Source organism: Hypanus sabinus, chromosome 8 (genome assembly GCF_030144855.1).
Source record: "Hypanus sabinus isolate sHypSab1 chromosome 8, sHypSab1.hap1, whole genome shotgun sequence".
Taxonomy (NCBI): domain Eukaryota; kingdom Metazoa; phylum Chordata; class Chondrichthyes; order Myliobatiformes; family Dasyatidae; genus Hypanus; species Hypanus sabinus.
Window position 1 is genome coordinate 19,127,809 of NC_082713.1, and position 15,094 is coordinate 19,142,902.

General features: G+C 43.0%; 1 protein-coding gene across 2 annotated transcripts in view; it reads left to right on the top strand.

Annotated features, from left to right (window-relative positions):
* The window catches only part of si:rp71-46j2.7 (sorting nexin-25), a 176,314-nt gene that overhangs the window by 132,350 nt on the left and 28,870 nt on the right, over window positions 1-15,094 (top strand). For both annotated transcript variants that reach the window (XM_059976763.1, XM_059976762.1), the window contains exons 10-11: window positions 2,210-2,323; window positions 10,547-10,660. In XM_059976763.1, coding sequence (XP_059832746.1) covers window positions 2,210-2,323; window positions 10,547-10,660 — 228 coding nt within the window. The remainder of the gene's footprint in view (window positions 1-2,209; window positions 2,324-10,546; window positions 10,661-15,094) is intronic.

Genomic DNA, 15,094 nt, shown 5'->3' on the forward strand with positions numbered 1-15,094 from the left:
AGGGGAAGCACATGAGTGCCTACAGAACTGCTTTGAATTAGTGGACTGGACTGTATTCAGGGATTCATCTTAGAATCTGGATGAGTATGCTGCAGTTGTTACCAACTTCATTAAAACCTGTGTGGATGAGTGTGTGCCCACAAAGACTTGCTGTACATTCCCAAAACAAAAGCCGTGGATGAACCAGGAGGTACGTTGTCTGCTGAAGGCTAGCTCTGTGGCATTCGAGTCTGGTGACCCAGGCCTGTACTGGAAAACCAGGTATGATTTGCGGAGGGCTATTTCAAGGGCGAAGAGAAAATTTCGAACGAGGTTGGAGGTGACATTGGATGCATGGCAACTCTGGCAGGGTCTGCAAAACATTACTTCCTACAAAGCAAAACACAATAGAATGAACGGCAGTGATGCTTCACTACGAGATGAACTCAACGCCTTCTATGCCCGCTTTGAAAGGGAGAACCCAACTACAGCTGTGCAGATCCCTGCTGTACCTGATGACCCTGTGATATCTGTCTCAGAGGCTGATGTTAGGATGTCTAAAGAGAGCAAGATGGAAGGTCCCGATGGAGTACCTGGTGATGCTCTGAAAACCTGGGCCAACCAACTAGCAGGAGTATTCAAGGACATTTTCAACCTCTCACTGCTACGGGCAGAAGTTCCCACTTGTTTCAAAAAGGCAACTATTATACAAGTGCCTAAGAAGAATAATGTGAGCTGCCTTAATGACTATTGCCTGCTAGCACTCACATCTACAGTGATGAAATGCTTTGAGAGGTTGGTCATGACTAGACTGAACTCCTGCCTCAGCAAGGACCTGGATCCATTGCAATTTGCCTATCGCCACAATAGGTCAACAGCAGATGCAATCTCAATGGCTCTTCACGCGGCATTAGACCGCCTGGACAACACAAACACCTACGTCAGGATGCTGTTCATCGACTATAGCTCAGCATTTAATACCATCATTTCCACAATCCTGATTGAGAAGTTACAGAACCTGGGCCTCTGTACCTTCCTCTGTAATTGGATTCTTGACTTCCTAACCAGAAGACCACAATCTGTGCAGATTGGTGATAACATATCCTCTTCACTGACAATCAACACTGGCACACCCCAGGGGTGTGTGCTTAGCCCACAGCTCTACTCTCTGTATACACATGACTGTGTGGCTAGGCATAGCTCAAACACCATCTACAAACTTGCTGACGATACAACCATTGTTGGTAGAATCTCAGGTGGTGACGAGAGGGCGTACAGGAGTGAGATATGCCACCTAGTGGAGTGATGCTGCAGCAACAACCTGGCACTCAACGTCAGTAAGACGAAAGAGCTGATTGTGGACTTCAGGAAGGGTAAGACAAAGGAACACATACCAATCCTCGTAGAGGGATCTGCAGTGGAGAGAGTGAGCAGCTTCAAGTTCCTGGGCATCAAGATCTCTGAGGATCTAACTTGGTCCCAGCATATCGATGTAGTTATAAAGAAGGCAAGTCAGCGACTATACTTTATTGGGAGTTTGAAGAGATTTGGCATGTCAACAAATACACTCAAAAACTTCTATAGTTGTACCGTGGAGAGCATTCTGACAGAGTGCATCACTGTCTGGTATGGACGGGCTTCTGCACAGGACCAAAAGAAGCTACAGAAGGTTGTAAAACTAGTTAGCTCCATCTTTGGTACTAGTCTACAAAGTACCCAAGACATCTTTAGAGAGAGGTGTCTCAGAAAGGCAACTTCCATTATTAAGGACCTCCAGCACCCAGGGCATGCCCTTTTCTTACTGTTACCATCAGGTAGGAGGTACAGAAGTCTGAAGTCACACACTCAGCGATTCAGGAAAAGCTTCTTCCCCTCTGCCATCCGATTCCTAAATGGATATTGAATCTTTGGATACCTCACTTTAAAAAAAAATATATATAGTATTTCAGTTTTTGCACTATTGTAATCTATTCAGTATATGTAATTGATTTTCTTGTTTATTATTATTATTGGTTTTTTTTTGCTGCTAGATTATGTATTGCTTTGAACTGCTGCTGCTGTTAACAAATTTCACGTCACATGCCGGTGATAATAAACCTGATTCTGATTCTGAGTGTGATTGTGATTCCAGATAGAGAAGTCAATGTTGCAGGTTATGCAGAAAAAGGCTCCCACTCCAGATCATTTCACCCCTTTGGACTGTTTGATATCTGTTCTATTTGTTTTTCAGGCATTCAGCTCCCTTGGTGAAAGAGAACTGCCTTCACTCAATGGCTTGTCTGCTGACACCATCGACAGTGAATTCAGAGAGGACTTTCAGCGTCAGCTGAACGGGATTTTAAAGGTTAGATGGTCAAACATTTTCAATGGTTCTTTGGTTCTGTGTGATGTACCCCCGTAAATGAATATCTGATATGAACGGTCCACCGAAAGAACAAAGATATAGATATGTAGTGGAGAATATATTGACTGGCTGCATCACAGACTGGTATGGAAGCACCAATACTCTTGTGTAGAAACTCCTATAAAAAGTAGTGGAATCACTTCAGTCCATCACGGGTAAAGCCCTCCCCCCACTGAGCACATCTACATGGAGCGCTATCACAGGAAAGCAGCATCCACCATCAGGGATCCCCCACCACCCAGGTCTTGCTCTCGTCTCACGGCTGCCATCAGGAAGGAGATACAGGAGCTTCAGGACTCATACCACCAGGTTCAGGAACAGTTATTATCAGGTTCTTGAACCAAAGGGGATAACTTCATTCAAAGTCACCTCCCCCATCATTGAAATGTTCCCACAACCCATGGATTCACTTTCAAGAACTCTTCATCTCAAGTTCTCTGGATTTATTGTTTATTTATTTATTATTATTTTTTCCTTTTTGTATTTGCACTGTTTGTTGTCTTTCACACACTAGTTGAATATCCAAGTTGGTGCAGTCTTTCATTGATTCTGTTCTGGTTAATATTCTATAATGGATTTATTGAGAATCAGAATCAGGTTTGTTATCACCGGCTTTTGACATGAAATTTGTTAAATTGTAGCAGCAGTTCAATGCAATACATAATACAGAAGAAAAAATAATAATAATAAATCTTACTTTATACTTTATACATATACTTTATACAGTATATGTATATTGAATAGATTAAAAATCGTGCATAAAAACAGAAATACTTGAAAAAGAGAGTTAGTGTCCCTGGGTTCAATGCCCATTTAGGAATCGGATGGCAGAGGGAAAGAAGTTGTTCCTGAATCGCTGAGTGTGTGCCTTCGGGCTTCTGTACCTCCTACCTAATGGTAACAATGAGAAAAGGGCATGATCTGGGTGCTGGAGGTCCTTAATAACAGAAACCCTTAAGACAATGAATCTCAGGGTTGCATATGGTAACATGTACTTTGATAGTAAACTTACTTTGAACTTCGAACTTCAGAATCAAGGTTATTATGACTGGCATATGCAATGAAATGTATGGCTTTGTGGAAGCAGTACAGTGCAAGGCATGAAGGTGAAAAATAATGTATAAAAATAAATAAATAGTGCCAAAAGAAAACAAAGTGGTGAGGTAGTGTTCATGGATTCATTAACTGTTCATAAATCTGATGGCAGAGGGGAAGAGTTTGTTTCTAAAACATTGAGTGTGAATCTTTAGGCTCCCTTACCTCCTCCCCGATGGTAATAATCAGGGGAGGGTAAGACCTAGGCGATGTGGGTCCTTAATGATGACTCTGATCTTCTTGAGACATTGCCGTTTGAACATGTCCTCACTGGTGGGGAGGCAAGTGCACGTGATGGGGCTAGCAGAGCTTATAAACCTCTGCAGATTTTCCTGATCACGTGGCATAAATAGGTTTTCTTTTAAATTAACCTAATTTTTTAGATGGCTTTCAATAAAGCCTAATGCTACCATCTGCAGAAAAGTTCAGTCATGAAAAGATAATTTAGTGCTGGTGCTGTACTGAAATAATCCCTTAATGGAGTACAGCAGATCCAACCTTGTGGGATTGATTCAGCTGAGCGGAAGTGGCTAAAGGGCCTGCTTCCAGTTAATAATGCAAAGCTGCTTTTGTTATAGAGAGAGAGGAATGACTTTGTAGGATTTCAAAGGCTGGAACGAGAGAGAAAAACGTATAGAATCAGGGGGGGGCGTGGATAGAGAAAACACATATTGAATGTAAATTTATTATCAAAGTACATACAGTTTATGTCACCATATACAACCCTGAGATTCATTTTCTTGCGGGCATACTCAATAAATCCAAAAACCATAATGGTGGTGGTGGTAGTTGTCCATCAAGTCCGACGATGACAGGAAACCTGTGCACAGAGCTTTTAGAGTGGAAAAGTCGTTGCACTGGGGCCGTTCCACTCTCTTGATTTGTGAAGTCCAAGTCCAGAGGTACGAACAAGCATCACAAACTAGGATCTTCCTCAGTTCCAGTGGAGGACCATGACATCTTTTACATTTTGTCATGCCCTTCGCTCTTCACTCTTCACATTGCAGTACCGCCTTCCTGGCCGTTGGATCTCACTGCAGATCCAATAACCGTAGTAGGTTCATTGAAAGGCCACACCAACAGGGTGGACAACCAGTGTGCAGAAGACAACAAACTGTGCAAATACGAAAAGAAAGAAAAAAATAATAATAACAATTAATAATTAAGCCATAAATATCAAGAACATGCAATAAAGATCCTTGAAAGTGAGTCCATAGGTTGTGGGAACAGTTCAGGATGGAACAAGTGAAGTCAAGTGAAGCTATCCCTAGACAACACAAACACCTACGTCAGTATGATTTCATCGACTATAGCTCAGCATTTAATACCATCATTCCCACAATCCTGATCGAGAAGTTGCAGAACCTGGGCCTCTGTACCTCCTTCTGCAATTGGATCCTCGACTTCCTAACAGGAAGACCACAGTCTGTGCGGATTGGTGATAACATAACATCCTCACTGATGATCAACACTGACACACCACAGGGGTGTATGCATAGCCCACTGCTCTACTCCCTGGATACACATGACTGTGTGGCTAGGCGTAGCTCAAACACCATCTGTAAATTTGCTGACGATACAGCCATTGTTGGTAGAATCTCAGGTGGTGACGAGGGGGGCGTACAGGAGTGAGATATGCCAACTAGTGGAGTGGTGCTGCAGTAACAACCTGGCACTCAACGTCAGTAAGATGAAAGAGCTGATTGTGGACTTCAGGAAGGGTAAGATGAAGGAACTCATACCAATCCTCATAGAGGGATCAGAAGTGGAGAGAGTGAGCAGCTTCAAGTTCCTGGGTATCAAGATCTCTGAGGATCTAACCTGGTCCCAACATATCAATGTAATTATAAAGGCAACACAGCTGCTATATTTTATTAGGAGTTTGAAGAGTCAACAATATACTCAAAAATTTCTATAATTGTACCATGGAGAGCATTCTGACAGGCTGCATCACTGTCTGGTACAGAGGGACTACTGCACAGCACCGAAAGAAGCTGCAGAGGGTTGTAAATCTAATCAGCTCCATCTTGGTCACTAGCCTACAAAGTGCCCAGGAAACACGCACAAAATGCTGGTGGAACGCAACAGGCCAGGCAGCATCTATAGGGAGAAGTACAGTCGATGTTTCGGGCCGAGACCCTCCATCAGGACTAACTGAAAGAAGAGATAGTAAGAGATTTGAAAGTAGGAGGGGGAGGGAGAAATCTGAAATGATAGGAGAAGACAGGAGGGGGAGGGATGAAGCTAAGAGCTGGAAAGGTGATTGACAAAAGGGATACAGAGCTGGAGAAGGGAAAGGATGATGGGATGGGAGGCCTCAGGAGAAAGAAAGGGGGAGGGGAGCACCAGAGGGAGATGGAGAGCAGGCAAGGAGTTATTGTGAGAGGGACAGAGAGAGGAAAAAAGGGGTGGGGGGAATAAATACATAAATAAGTATGTGTGTGTGAGTGTAAATAAGGGATGGGGTAAGAAGGTGAGGAGGGGCATTAACGGAAGTTAGAGAAGTCAATGTTCATGCCATCAGGTTGGAGGCTACCCAGCAGGTATATCAGGTGTTGTTCCTCCAACCTGAGTGTGGCTTCATCTTGACAGTAGAGGAGGCCATGGATAGACATATCAGAATGGGAATGGGACGTGGAATTAAAATGTGTGGCCACTGGGAGATCCTGCTTTCTCTGGCGGACCGAGCGTAGGTGTTCAGCGAAATGGTCTCTCAGTCTGCATTGGGTCTCACCAATATATAAAAGGCCACACCGGGAGCACCGGACGCAGTATACCACACCAGCCGACTCGCAGGTGAAGTGTCACCTCACCTGGAAGGACTGTCTGGGGCCCTGAATGGTGGTGAGGGAGGAAGTGTAAGGGCAGGTGTAGCACTTGTTCCGCTTACAAGTATAAGTGCCAGGAGGGAGATCAGTGGGAAGGGATGGGGGGGGGGGGGAAACGAATGGACAAGTGAGTTGCGAAGGGAGTGATCCCTACGGAAAGCAGAAAGGGGGGGAGGGAAAGGTACTTAGTGGTGGGATCCCATTGAAGGTAGTGGAAGTTACGGAGAATAATACGTTGGACCCAGAGGCTGGTGAGGTGGTAGGTGAGGACAAGGGGAACCCTATTCCTAGTGGGGTGGCAGGAGAATGGCGTAAGAGCAGACGTGCGAGAAATGGGGAGAGATGCGTTTGAGAGCAGAGTTGATGGTGGAAGAAGGGAAGCCCCTTTGTTTAAAAAAGGAAGACATCTCCTTCGTCCTGGAATGAAAAGCCTCATCCTGAGAGCAGATGCGGTGGAGACGGAGGAATCGTGAGAAGGGGATGGCATTTTTGCAAGAGACAGGGTGGGAAGAGGAATAGTCCAGGTAGCTGTGAGAGTCTGTAGGCTTATAGTAGATATCAGTAGATAGGCCATCTCCAGAGATAGAGTCATAAGGATCAAAAAAGGGGAGGGAAGTGTTGGAAATGAACCAGGTAAATTTGAGGGCAGGGTGAAAGTTGGAGGCAAAGTTAATGAAGTCGACGAGCTCAGCATGCGTACAGGAGGCAGCGCCAATGCAGTCGTCGATGTAGTGAAGGAAAAGAGGGGGACAGATACCTGTATAGACTTGGAACATGGACTGTACCACAAAGCCAACAAAAAGACAGGCATAACTGGGACCCATACGGGTGCCCATGGCTACACCCTTGGTTTGGAGGGAGTGGGAGGAGCCAAAGGAGAAATTATTGAGAGTAAGAACTAATTCCGTTAGATGGCGGAGAGTGGTGGTAGAGGGGAACTGGTTAGGTCAGTGTGGTGAACTACATATACCTGTCTGGACACTCCCCCCTGCTGACTGCTCCTCCCAAAGACCCCGGTATCAAGGCGGTTGGGGCCTGAGCCCTGCCCTCAGTCTCCGGATGTAGTATGGTGGTCAATTGCTGCTTGTTCTTTCTTCCAGTCAATAAAAGCCTATATCTCACCTCACATCTCAGAGAGTTATTGATGGTGCATCAGTCTGGAATCCAAAAAGAAGCGGAGAGCTTTGAGACCTTCCTGGTGGGGAATGGAGGTATATAGGGACTGGACATCCATGGTGAAAATAAGGCCGTGGGGGCCAGGGAACTTAAAATCATTGAAAAAATTCAGAGCATGAGAAGTGTCACAAACATAGGTGGGAAGGGATTGAACAAGGGGGGATAAAACAGTGTCAACGTATGCAGAAATGAGTTCGATGGGGCAGGAGCAAGCTGAGACAGTGGGTCTACCTGGACAGGCAGGTTTGTGGATCTCGGGTAGGAGGTAGAAACGAGAAGTGCGGAGTGTGGGAACTTGACCATCCTCTTAGTTCCCACACCACGCACTTCTCATTTCTACCTATCATTTCGGATCTCCCCCTCCCCCTCCCACTTTCAAATCTCTTACTATCTCTTCTTTCATTTAGTCCTGACGAAGGGTTTGGCTCGAAATGTTGACTGTACTTCTTCCAATAGATGCTGCCTGACCTGCTGCGTTCCACCAGCATTTTGTGTGTGTTGCTTGAATTTCCAGTATCTGCAGATTTCCTCATGTTTGCGCTTTTAAAAGTACCCAGGACATCTTTAGGGAGCAGTGTCTCAGAAAGGCAGCGTCCATTATTAAGGACCTCCAGCACCCAGGGCATGCCCTTTTCTCACTGTTACCATCCGGTAGGAGATACAGAAGCCTGAAGGCACACACTCAGCGATTCAGGAACAGCTTCAATGAACATTGAAGCTTTGGACACTACCTCACTTTTTTTTAAAAATACAGTATTTCTGTTTCTGCACGTTTTAAAAAAATCTATTCAATATATGCAACTGATTTACTTGTGTATTATTATTACGTTTTGTTTTATTTTATTTATCATTTTTCTCTCTCTCTGCCAGATTATGTATTACATTGAACTGCTGCTGCTAAGATAACAAATTTCACGACACATGCCGGTGATAATAAACCTGATTCTGGTTCTAGTTCTGGTTCAGGAGCCTGATGGTTGAATCTGATGGTTCCTGTACCTGGTAGTGTGAGTTCTGAGGTTCCTGTACTTTCTTCCTGATGGCAGAAGCAAGAAGAGAACATGACCTGGGTGGTGGGAGTCTCTAATCATGGATGTTACTTTCCTGCGATGGCATTCCATGTAGATGTGCTCAATGGTGGAGGGCTTTACCTGGGACGGACTGGGCCGTAAGGACAACTTTTTGTAGGACTTTAAAGTCTGGAATGAGAGCATTGGTTTATGCCAACAGATTTAATGGAAACACAAGGGGAATCTTTTGCACCCAGAGGGTGGCCCATATATGGTATGAACTGTCAGAGGAAGTGAGTGCCGCAGGTACATTAACAACATATAAATGACATTTAGACTTACAGAAATAGGAAAGATGTCGAGGGAGATGGACCAAATGTAAAGAAATGGGCCTCGCTTAGCTAGGCATCTTGGTCAGCCAGCAGCATAGCCTACAGAAAATTTGCAAAGTTATTGCTGGGACTTGAGGACCTAAGTTACAGGGAAGGGTTAAACAGGTTAGGACTTTATTCCCTTTATCATAGGAAAATGAGGGGAGTTTTGATAGGGGTATACAAAATTATAAGGGGTATAGATTGGATAAATGCAAACAGGCTTTTTCTGCTGAGGTTGGGCAAGTCTAGAACTAGAGGTCATGGGTTAAGGGTGAAATGTTTGAGGGAGCATGAGGGGGAACTTTCACTCAAAAGGTGGTGAGAGTGTGGAGCGAACTGTTTGCAGAGGTGGCGGATGTGATTTTGAGGTCAACATTTAAGAGAAGTTTGGATAAGAACGTGGATGAGGGGGGTGCAGAAAGCTAAGGTCCAAGTACACGTTGATGGGACTAAACAGAATAATAGTTCAACATGGATGGTTTGGAAGGCCTGTTTCTATACTGTAGTGCTCTATGCCTCTCTGGCCTGTTGGACCAAAAGGCTTGGCTTGTTTCCAAGCTGAGTGACTCTGACACCAGGTGCCTTTGATCCACCTTATATAAACAAAATACTGAGATCACGTTCGGTAATCTAGAACATAGTACACTACAGCACAGTACAGGCCCCTTGGCCCACAATGTTGTGACATAAGATGCACTTAAACCTCCCCTCCTACTTAGCCCTCCATTTTTTTTATCATCTGCGTGCCCATCTAAGAGTTTATGAAATATCTCCAATGTATCTGCCTCTATCACCATCCTGGAAGGGTGCTCCATGCACCCACCACTCTCTGTCTCTTTTCATCTTGTACACCTCTATCAAGTCATCTCTCATCCTCCTTCACTCCAAAGAGAAAACTCTTAGCTCATTCAGCCTATCCACATAAGACATGCTCTCTAATCCTGGTAAATCTCCTCTGCTCCCTCTCTTAATCTTCTATGTCTTTCCTATAATGAGTTGACCAGAATTGACCACGTTCGCCCATGTGTGGTCTAACCAGGGTTTTATAGAGCTGCAACATTACCTCGTGTTTCTTGAACTCAGTCTCTGGATTAATGAAGGCCAACACACCATATGCCTTCTTAATACCCCTATCAACTTGTGTGGCAACTTTGAGGGAACTGTGGACGTGGACCCCAAGATCCTTCAACGCTGCTGAGAATCTAAACACCAGGAACCTTATATTGAACACTGGCATTCTGGAATCTTTATTAGAACATTTGCAAAGTTTGAAGTGTTGTGTTAATTCTTTATTTGCATAAGAAATCATGTGCTACGGCCGGCCGGTGACAGGACTTCTCTCTCCATGAAACCATGGAGAAACAGAAACAGGCCCTTCAGCCCTTCTTGGCTGTGCCTAGTCCCACTGACCTGCACCTGGGCCATATCCCTCCAAACCCCTCTCATCCATATACCTGTCCAAGTTTTTCTTAAATGTTAGAAGTGAACATGCATTCTCCTTCCAAAAAGAACCTTCGATTGACGGCTGTAGATTATTTCAGGAATATTGCAGTGTTGAAGTGAGTCTGTTACAATGTTGTATCTGCTTCTGCACTTTCATTGGCTAGGAAGCTGTTTTATAGAACCACACATCTTAAATCCTTCTGGTTAGATTAATGCCTGGTGCATTCTCTGTTACAGAAATTGATCTCTGATGAGTCCATTTTGTGCAATGAAAACGTACTTAACTTCTTCTCACCCAGTGACCGAGACTACATTGGGCTGCTAACGTCACTGTTTCCTGAGGAGGATGAGGTATGACCACAGAAAGTGGCAAATTTCTTCCCTTTCATTCTGAACCTGGTGAACAAGTTTTTTTAAAGGAACTTTAGACTTGAGTGCTGTGAATATTTATTGATTGAACACCGTTACTGTCGACATGTTTTCTCCATATAACCATAAGCCATAGAAACAGAATTAGACTGTTCAGCCCATCCAGTCTGTCATTTGATCATGGCTGATTTATTTTCCCTCTCAGTCCCATTTTCCTGTAAGTTCTGATGCCTTTACTAATCAAAAACCTATCAACCTCCTCTTTAAATAGACCCATTGACTTGGCCTCCACAGCCATTAGTGGCAATGAACTTCACAGATTCATCATCCTCTGGCTAAAGAAATTCCCCCCAACCCTGTTCTAAATGGACGTTCTTCTATTCCAATGCTGACCGCGGCTCCTTCTCCTTCCTTTCCAGTCCTGACGATGGATCTCAGCACAAAATGTTCTCTGTTTGTTTCTCTCTCCCTGGATCCTGCCTGACCTACTGTGTTCCTCCGGCATTTTGTGTGTGTGTGTGGTTGTTTACATTTTCATTCACTCTTACTTCTTTTTCTTGTGGGGATCATCTGGCCTCCTACCACTTATTGATATTTTATTTTCTTAATTTAATCACCACAATTCTTTCTGAATGTTCCACTGTATGTTTCTATTGTCACAAGATTATTACAAGCAATAAAAAGAGCATTTGATGCATCTTAGTTCATAGGAAGATTCCTTAAACCTCTCTGGCTCTACCCCTCTAATTAGATGTTTGCTTACAAAGGAACCCAATTTTCTGCAGTGTTCTGAGAAATCATTAATGTCTTAAAATGTACTAAAAATGTCACCTGAGTATTCTTTCACAAAGTTTGGCAAAGGGACTTTGGAGCAGCTGACCAAAGTTCAATCAAAGAGTTTGATTTTAAAGTGCGTCGGAAAGAAGTAAATTGTAATACTTAGGGCCTTGGCAGCCGGGTCTCAGGGTCGTGTAAGAAGTGAGAGCTGAAGGCGTTCTTGAGGAGTTGGAGAAGGTTGTGTCTGGGAAGACAGTCTTTTAAGTCAGGGGTTCCCAACCTAGGGTGCCCACATCCCCAGGGGGTGCAAGATGGAATTTCAGAGGTTGCGACAAAGAGTGGCTTGAGTCCTTGAGTGACGAGTCACGAGTCATCACTCAGCCAGCTGCCAGTGTGCCTTGAGAAGTGGTAGTAACGTTTGTCCCAAGCACACTCCAGTCTCCCGCTGCCCGAGTCGAGAGAGACGTAAACTCACTCCAGTCTCCCGCTGCCCGAGTTAGCATTGAGGATTCTCATCAGTGTTACCTGGGAGTTACACCTCAGAGTTGAGAAGTCTCATCAATGTTAGCTAGAAGGTTACATCTCAGAGTTAAAAATCATCTCATAATGCCAAAATCTTTATACATCCTGAATCAACCATCGAGTAATGACTTCGTGTTAAAACCAAACCCGCAGACAGTAGGTAAATTATTCAATTATAAAATTTTAAAAAGCAGCATTTTGATAAAAAGCAGCTGTGGTGAACTACATATACCTGTCTGGACATGCCCCCTGCTGACTGCTCCTGTGTCTCTTCCCAGAGACCCTGGTATAAAGGCGATTGAGGCCTGAGCCCGGCCTCTCAGTCTCCAGGATGTAGTATGGTGGTCACTCACTGTTTGTTCCTTCTTCCAGTCAATAAAAGCTGATATCTCGCCTTACGTCTCAGAGTGAGTTATTGATGGTGCATCAGCAGCTGAAGTCATTCATTTGTATTTTGTCTCAATGCATTAAAGAAGTTTTTGAATTCCAAAGGTTTTTTTTCTCTTAAAAGATTTTTTTCTTGAATTGTTGATAATTTTGAATTGTGTTAGCATGGTTAGATCCATGGTTAATTCCCATCGTGTGATGGGAATTCATAACTCCGGTAATCATCGGAAAAAGGTGTGTAAATTCAGTAGAGAGTAACCTAATAAGTCGAGTTGCGTCCCCATAGCATTTCCACCTGATGATTTATCTTGGCATAACCACAGATAATATCGTAATATAATATTCAAAAGCGTATTTCTCGTGATACTTTGCTATAGGCGTGTCTGGTTGAGTAAAGCAGTCATCCCTGACTTAGATAGTTTTTCTCATATTAGCTCATATTTTTCTCTTTACCCTCAACCCTTCATTAACCCTTCATCATGTCAAAAAGAAGGAATTGGAATGATGACTATGTGTGCTTTGGTTTCACTTGCACAACAGGAAATGATGGCTTGCAAAAACCCCAGTGCATTCTTCGTAGCGTTGTGCTTTCCAACTCAAATCTGAAGCCATCCAAGCTTCAGGAGCACTTCAAGAACAGCATGGTGGAGCTGATGTTGAAGGACATGATGTTGGGTCATTGAAAATCAAAAGAGCTCGTTTTGATTCACAAGGAACTCTTCCAAAATTAGGTTTCATTTCTGTTGAAAAACCGCTACTTCTTGCTTCATACCAAGTGGCATAAAAAGTGGCCAAATCCAAGAAGCCCCGTACAATTGCGGAAGATCTCATCAAGCCATGTGCGCTGGAAATGGCAACAATTATCCTGGGCAAAGAAGCAAGAAAAAAATTTGAACAGGTGCCCCTTTGAAATAATGTCATTCACAACCGAATCAGTGATTTGAGTGAAGATATTTTGGATCAAGTCATCTCAGATGTCAGAGCTAGTCCTCTTAAAATCTCTATTCAGTTGGATGAGTGAACTGATGTCTCCAGTTGTAACCAACTCATCACATTAGTGAGATATGTCAATGATGGTGCTGTGAAGGAAGATTTCCTTTTTTGTAAAGATATGAAAACAAACACAACCGCAAAGGATCTGATGCAGCTGGTGAAAGACGACTTTGCCAAACATGATTTAGATATCAAAGTCATTGGTTCTGTGTGCACTGACGGGGCACCTGCAATGCTTGGAAATAAATCTGGCTTTTCTGCTTTGATGAAAAAGGAGATTCCAGACTTGCAAGTTACCCATTGTTTTCTTCGTCGGCATGCTTTGCCATCAAAAACATTGCCTCCAAATTTGAAGAAAGTCCTTGATAATTGGTGAAGATCATCAACTGGATCCGGGGGTGTGCTTTGAACCATCACATCTTCAAATCATTTTGTGAGGATTTGGGAAGTGAGCATTCAGTTTTGCTTTTCCGGGGGGGGGATGGGGCCTACCTTCTCTTAGAGATTATTATTTTGCAGCACAGTTGAGAGATGTGATATGTTGGTGCAACCCATCATATGTTGCTCAATGGAAAAACATTGAGGAGCTGGTACTTCCCATCCCCATACAAGCAATTTTGGCTGATAACAACCTGCAAAGGTACATAAATACTATTGATAACCCATGGGTGAAATTGACTCTTAAAATATGGAAAACTACTATAAAAGAATATAATCTAGAGGGAGATATTGCAATTCTTAAATGGTGTGCATATGACTCAGATTTTACACCAAATAAACTGGATGCTAGATTTAAGGACTGGACAGCTAAAGGAATAACAGATCTTTGCAACATAATGAAAGAAGGAACACTGTTCAGTTTTGAAATGCTTAAAGAGAAACACTTATTAGAAAAACAAGATTTTTATCGGTATTTACAGATGCGACAATATGTTAATAGGACACTTAAAAATGCAACCAAGGCAAGTACGTGCTTGATAGAGTTCTTTAGAAAAGCATATAATTCAGGTAATGGTAGTAGAATCATTTCAAGCGTGTATAAGGGCTTGTCACATCTTAAAACACATTCGACTTCATACATTAAAACAAAATGGGAGAAGGAAGGAAGGATAATTATATCTGAGGAAGAATGGACAACAATATGGAGATATCAATGGAAGTGTACCAGTTCACAGGAATGGAGGGAGTTCGGATGGAAAAACAATAAGATATTTTATTACACCCTCTCAGAAATCCCATTATGATGGTAACCTCCCTGTTCGCTGGAGAAATTGTGGAAATCAAAATGCAAATCATTATCATATTTTTTGGGACTGCCTTGTTATCAAAGACTATTGGAGGGGGATACACAATGCCCTACAAGACATCTTTAAATGTGAAATACCCTTAGAGAGTAAGACCATATATTTTGGATATATACCTCAAGAATGGTTGAAAAAAGATAAATATTTAATGAATATACTGTTGGTGGCTGGTAAAAAGTCTCTTACTAGGAAATGGTTATCACAGGAGAACCCAACTTTAAATACATGGATGGAAATTACAATGGACATTTACAAAATGAAGAAAATAACAGCATCTGTTTACCATAAGCTGGAACAATTTGATTCATACTGGGAAAATTGGCTTATCTACATAATGCCTCATAGGCCTGATTTTATTCTCACAAATCAATGAATCTGTTGCAAAAAAAAAGATCACTCCCTCTTTGTAGATAGTTTTTTTTTCCTTTTGCTT